General features: G+C 38.6%; 1 protein-coding gene across 1 annotated transcript; it reads right to left on the reverse strand.

Annotated features, from left to right (window-relative positions):
- Positions 1-5257: 5257 nt before the first annotated feature.
- On the reverse strand, positions 5258-6732 carry LOC125193550 (protein LATERAL BRANCHING OXIDOREDUCTASE 1-like). Its single transcript, XM_048091370.2, has 4 exons — positions 6437-6732; positions 6114-6361; positions 5711-6038; positions 5258-5635 (listed from the first exon to the last, which is right to left on the reverse strand). Exons 1-4 carry the CDS (start codon positions 6680-6682, stop codon positions 5387-5389), a joined length of 1071 nt encoding a protein of 356 aa, XP_047947327.1. The 5' UTR covers positions 6683-6732; the 3' UTR covers positions 5258-5386.
- Positions 6733-6990: the final 258 nt, after the last annotated feature.

The raw sequence follows: 6990 nt of genomic DNA on the forward strand, positions 1-6990 counted from the left end.
GGACGTGGCACTGAACGTGATGGATTGTACTATGTAGATGAGATAGCTCAAAAAGGGGCCGCCATGCTAACTCACGGGTCTGCCGATAGGAAAGCTTGGCTTTGGCATCAACGCTTGGGACATCCGTCTATCGGTTACTTAAAACTATTATTTCCCGAATTTGTTTCTAAACATGATGAGTATTGTGAAACTTGTTTTTTGGCCAAAAGCCACCGAACTTCTTATCCTTTGAATAATACTCGTGTTGATTTCCCGTTTTCCTTAATTCACTCTGATGTTTGGGGGCCCGCACCTTTTACTGGGGGACAGGGTCTTAGATATTACTTAGTTTTTGTAGATGATTGCACTTGCATGACTTGGGTATACTTTATGAAACAAAAATCTGAGGTTTATACATATTTTTTACATTTTTTTAACCTTATCAAAAACCAGTACCAACACTCTATAAAAATCTTGAGATCAGATAATGGGAGGGAATTCGTTAACTCGACCATGAAACAATTTTTTCAAGAAAATGGCCTGATTCATCAAACCAGGTGTGCCTATACTCCCGAACAAAATGGTGTAGCCGAAAGAAAAAACCGTTCCCTCCTAGAAATGACCCGCTCTATACTCATTGAGTCAAAAGCCCCGAAATACTTCTGGCCAGAAGCTATTGCCACCTCAGCCTACCTCTTAAACAGATTACCAACAAGTATCCTCAAACACCAAACACCACTCCAAGCCCTATCCTCCTTCACCAAAATTCCACCACCCTTAACCCTTGAACCACGAGTCTTTGGGTGCTCCGTTTTTGTTCACGCCCCGAAACATGAACGAAACAAACTTTCCCCTTGTGCAATCAAGTGTGTCTTCGTGGGATACGGGGTAAACCAAAAGGGGTATAGGTGCTTCGATCCTAAAACCAACCGAGTGTTTGTCACCATGGATTGCAATTTCCTTGAAACCAAATACTTCTATACCCACCTCAACGGTCAGGGGGAGGGTAGTGGTAAGGACCCGCTAAGTTGGATATCAGCGCCAATGCCGACACCAAGTAATCTCGAAGTGGGCCTAACAGAGACGGCAGTAAGCAGTTCCGCCGAGCAAGTCTCTGAAGTAGGACAGTCTGTTCCTGAAGGTGACGCTCACCCAACTACTTCCCCGTTGAGGCTATCCAATGTAAGTACTGATAAGCCTGTAATCCTGGTTCCTTTTACTACTGATGATGTAAGTGTTGATGAAGAAACAGACCCCATTGCGGAGAGCACAGGTGAAGAAGCTAGTGAAGTAGAAGGGGTCGAAGGAGTTGACCCCGACACAGGGGGATACATCCTTCCTCATCGGGAGAATAGGGGAGTTCCACCTAAAAGGTACACATCTGAGAGGATTAACAGGAAGGCTCGCTACTCCGTTGCTTGCCTAGTTACTAGTCATCTGTCAGAAATGGCCCAAGCTTTTGAGAAAGTACTGTATGAGGAAGAAGAGATCCCACAGTCATGGGAAGAGGAGGTAATGCAAAAAGAAATAGACGCACTGATCCGAAACAACACTTGGGAAACGTGCATCTTACCCAAAGGAAAGTGACATGTAGGATGTCGATGGGTCTTCACTATCAAGAGGAGACCAGATGGCTCAGTTGAGAGGTACAAAGCAAGGCTGGTTGCGAAGGGCTATACTCAGACTTATGGGGTAGACTATTCAGAAACCTTCTCCCCAGTAGCCAAGATGAACACAATTCGAGTCTTATTGTCTGTAGTGGCAAGCAGAGATTGGCCTCTGCACCAATTCGATGTGACGAATGCCTTTCTTCACGGTGAGTCGAAGAAGGAAGAAGAGGTATATATGGAGGCTCCTCCAGGATTTGCAGCAGACTTCAAGATAGGTGAAGGATGTAGGCTAAGGAAAATACTATATGGGTTGAAGCAGTCCCCAAGAGTATGGTTTGGAAAGTTCGCCGGGGCAATGATCAGTTATGGGTATAAACAGAGCAACTCCGATCATACTCTGTTTCTGAAGAAAAGAGGAGATAAAATCACTTGCTTGATCATTTACGTCGATGATATGATTATCACAAGTGATGACTTGGAAGAAATTGAGAGCTTGAAGAGGAACCTGTTTCAGGAATTTGAAATGAAGGCTTTAGGAGATCTCAAGTATTTCCTTGGGATTGAAGTGTTAAGGTCACAGAGAGGGATCTTTTTTAGACAGAGAAAGTACATATTGGACATCCTAGCAGAGACGAGTCTCCTAGAGTGTAAGCCAGCAGATACGCCTATAGCAGTTAATCATGGGTTGCAGAATAATGATAAGGCCGAGTTGACCGATCGAAGTCAATATCAACGACTAGTTGGAAAACTTATTTATCAATCACATACTAGGCCAGACATTGCCTACGCAGTAGGGATCATAAGTCAGTTTATGCATCGACCGCAGACAGACAATATGGAAGCAGCGCTCAGGATTTGCCGATATCTGAAAGGGACAACAGGACATGGAGTGTTGTTCTCTAAGAGTGATAATCTTGACATCCATGGGTACACCGATGCTGATTGGGCGGGGAATCCTAATGATAGAAGGTTAACCGCCGGGTACTTTACCTTTGTTGGAGGTAACTTGGTGACTTAGAAGTAAAAAGTAGAAAGTGGTCGCCCTCTCGAGTGCTGAGGCAGAGTTTCGTGGAATCAAAAGTGGACTGACTGAGATAATGTGGCTAAGAAGACTGATGAAGGAACTCAGCTTAGCTCCTAGCAGAAAGTGTCGACTATACAGTGACAACAGAGCCGCTATAAGCATCTCAGAGAATCCAGTTCAACATGATCGAACCAAACATGTTGAGGTGGATAGACACTTTATCAAGGAAAACATTGAAGGAGGCATTGTAGAGCTGCCATTTGTTCGCTCAGAGGATCAACTTGCTGACATTTTGACAAAGGCAGTCAACAAAAGAGTTTTTGAAGATGCTCTTTGCAAATTGATTATTGGAGACCCCACCACTCAATTTGAGGGGGAGTGTTAGAAAATGGAAGATTGTGATTGGAATCAATTACTCCAGTTAGGTGATTGACAAAATATTTTATAATACTTGGTGCTCAAGAATACTTGGAGCAAAAGTTCTACCATATTTACTTGTTTGTAATCCTTATTTAAAGGGTGCTTTATACAATGAAATTATCAGCCTATTCAAAACAACCGTTCTCTTTTCTTCTTCCCTTTCAATTATGTTTTCTACACCATTTAACACAAATAATCATCAATACTAAAGAGTCTTAATTAAAATATAGAGTAAAGGCCAAAATTGGTCCTGAACATATGATCATTTTACGTTTTTGGTCATAAATATTATCTTTGAATTTTGTAGTCCTGAACATATGGAAATTTGATCATTTTGGTCCTCCGTCAATATTTCCTTAAAAACTAACGGTCAACAGGGTTTAATCTCGATTTTGACTAACTTATGCCTGATGATGCCTGATGGGAGGAAATTTTATTAACAATTATCACCAAATTAAAGTACTTTGATTGGTCCAAAATGGAAGTTATTTGAATTAGATGCAAATTAAGGTAATTTAATATTGAACCAGCTGTTACATTGTTTAATTAATGGCACAATATCCATGACTGAATTATATTATTGCCGATTAACTATTAATAAAACTTACTACACGTTCTTAGCTCCAAAAATAATTTATATTTTTTAAAATTATTTAAAATTTTGTGCAAGATTCATAAGTATTTAAAATCTCTCCCAAAACTTATAAATATTAATAAGAACAAAACTCGCCTTTTATATATGTATAGATACGAAAACTTTAGCATGAGTTTCAACATTAATATAATATTTTTACTTTTTCTATAAGGAAATTTTTACCGTTTTCTTTTTTCAACTTTGCAGTACGAGTACTAATCAATAAGTATATTTTTTTTCCTCTAATCCGTAAATTCATTTTTATCATATTTTAAATAAACATAATAATTAATATACTGTTTATTGATTTTATTACTTTGCTTATCTTAATGAGACTCTATTAAAGTGCTATAGTATATCATAAGGATTCTTAGTCGAATATATTTTGACTTTTGGTGATTTTATTAAATATATCCAAACTATAAATTTAATAATAAAATTATATTTAGTTGTTTAAAATACTCATTGAACCTAATTATCATGTATAGTATAGCATAATAAAGTGCTATTTAAATTTTAATAACTTTTTATTTAAAATAATTATTTAAATATATATTTCCTAACGTTCAAAATAGTTGTGATATTTTTCGTTTTAGAATGTTCTACTATAATAAGGTCATTTTTTTCTTAATATTCGCGTCGAAAGAATATGACTCTATTATAGCAGAACAAAGATATTAGTTATCTCATTTATTTTGACCCCACGATTATCAGTTTCTGGATCCGCTATATCCTACAATATCTAAACTGCCCTATCATTCGGGCTCCGAATCTCGTGGCTTTAACGCTCACAAAACCCGTTCCCGGCCGACATTACATTGGGGTTTCGAGCCCTAAACTCGTGAAGAAGAAGAAGAAGAAGAAGAAGAAGAAGAAGAAGAAGAAATCAAAAATCAACTTACAAAATCAAGCAGGCGGACAAAGTTGGGGCGATTGCGAGGCACTATAACATGATTTGCAGCATGAGGGCCACTGCCTTTACACAATGCGGCCTTGTCCGCCATTGCTAAATTATGCAAGTTATCAACATCAGAAGCGGAAGACGACTGAGAGCCAATGTAGCATCAATAGCAATATCATCTCATCTCACATCTAGCATAATTACTTTCAGAATTCTGCAGAAGATAATGTACACATGCATAAGTTGGATGCTATAGAAGATGCATAGATGTGCAAACAATTAAGATAGAAAAATAGATCAGCATGGGTTCTAACTTCTTCAGCTTCTTTCAAAGCAGCAGCACTAGACACATTCTTGTTCCAAAGGCCTGCATCAAGTTTCTCTGCTTCTTTATTAATGACGTTTTCGTTAGTAGTGTCTTGAGTCCATACGACTCTTTTTCAAGGGATCCAATGGCCCTGATGCTTGTTTGCGTCTTGTCCCAATTTTTAGGCCATTGGCTATTTAAGCCACTTTTAAAATTTAGCAATAATGCCCCAATTTTAACATTCTACTTAAGTCTCATGCAACAAATTTGAGAGCTCTAAATTGTAAAAGATCACAAAAGTTGAGTACTGAATAGTAAGTAAATAACCCAAAGAAAAAACTAGTTATATATATCAGCCCCACTTGCTTCAATTATTCAGGCAAATTCCAAAAGAGAAAAACACTTGATTTGAATATGAGAACATAATAGAACTGGAGATATATGTTACATCAACAACCTTCTATTCACAAGTCCTAAAACAATCTTGACATTTTCAATGAAAATGAAGCTACTAGTTCACAATCTTTGCAAATTCCAACCTCTTCTTCCCCTGCAGTTTGTTGGTAACATAGTGCTTACTATACTCTCCATGATTGTATGTCCTATACTTGCAAGGGTTATTCTCATCTACAAACTCCTGCATTGGACCGAGCTCGATATCGTAGCTTGGAGCATAAAATGTCACTATAGACAGCCTATCCTTCTCCTTGTGAGTCACTGCTCTGTGCTCCACACTCTTGTATCTCCCATTTGTCAAAACCTTCAAAACAAAAACAAAAGTTATAAACAACTATCAAGTAAAGTGATTAAGTTGTTGTGCTAATAAGAAAAGTACCTCAATTGTATCTCCAATGTTGATGACTAGTGCATTGGGAATGGGCTGAACTGATATCCATTTACCATCTTTTAGTATTTGGAGGCCAACTGAGTTGCCCTTCCCCTGTTGCAGAACTGTGACGGCACTTCCATCGGAATGCGGGCTTAACCCGAAGACGAGATCGGGCCTTGGGCAAGCCGGGTAGTAATTCATCCTCACTGCTTGCACAGCCACACCAAACATCTCCTCAAAAACATCCTCTTTTAGTGCAAGTGTTGTGGCTATATGTTTCAGTAGATTCTTGCATAGTTGCCTTACTTGTGCTGAGTATGTTTCCAAAGTCTCACTGTTGAAAACAGTTTAAATAAGCACAGACTATGAATGAAACTCAACAATCAACATAGTGGTGAAAAATTATCACCTGAAATCTGAAGGATTAGATGGCCAGAGTTTGGGATTCCTAATGTAGTCTGGTATGACACCAAGTGCAAACATATTGCACCAATCCAATTTCTGATCTTCAGAGAAGATGAAGGCCTGACCATAGCCTTGTATAGTTCCAGGAATCATGGGGTACTTCTGCTTCTCCTCCAAAGGCAACATGAAGAAATCCATAGCCACTTTCTCTATTCTCTCACCCAACTCCACATCAATCCCATGATTCACAACCTGCAATAAAAAGCATAGTAATTAGAAAAACAATACACTTATTTTTCAAGGATGCAAAAAAACTTAGACATGAACCTGAAAGAAGCCCCACTCTTGACAGGCTTTCATGAGGTTGTGTAGTTCAGCAGTGGTTCCTTTGGCAAGTTTGGAGAGATCAATGATAGGGATGGTGTCAGAGCTTAAGATGGGCTTGTCCAAGGCTGGCCTCTCCGTTGTGTCGCGGATGAATCTTGGAGGGATGTCTGAGGATTTGGCATTACTGAGCTCTTGAACATCATCTATGTGGCCTACTTTGATGGCTGAGATTGGGGTTGGAGCCATTACTAAGTTAAATGTTGAGGTTATTTTGAAGGTGGTAGTTGATGAGGAGATCAAGCCTCTATTTATAGAATTATAGATGGGGTATGCATTGTAGTAACTTGTACTAGTAATATTTTTTCAATAATTCTAGAAACAACAAAAATTAGTCATCTTTGGTACCAGTGGTTGTTGTATTATGGGCTTGATTCTTTGAAATTCTTTAGTGGGACGAGTGTCATACTATCATTGTATTTTCTACTTATAGTATTACTACCTTGGTTAAAAATTAAATTGATGTTCTTCTCTGGGTTAAATTCAAAAGTGGCCTT

The sequence above is a fragment of the Salvia hispanica genome, chromosome 4 (assembly GCF_029641045.1).
Source record: "Salvia hispanica isolate PSC_SH4W2 chromosome 4, Shi_PSC_v1, whole genome shotgun sequence".
Classification (NCBI taxonomy): Eukaryota; Viridiplantae; Streptophyta; class Magnoliopsida; order Lamiales; family Lamiaceae; genus Salvia; species Salvia hispanica.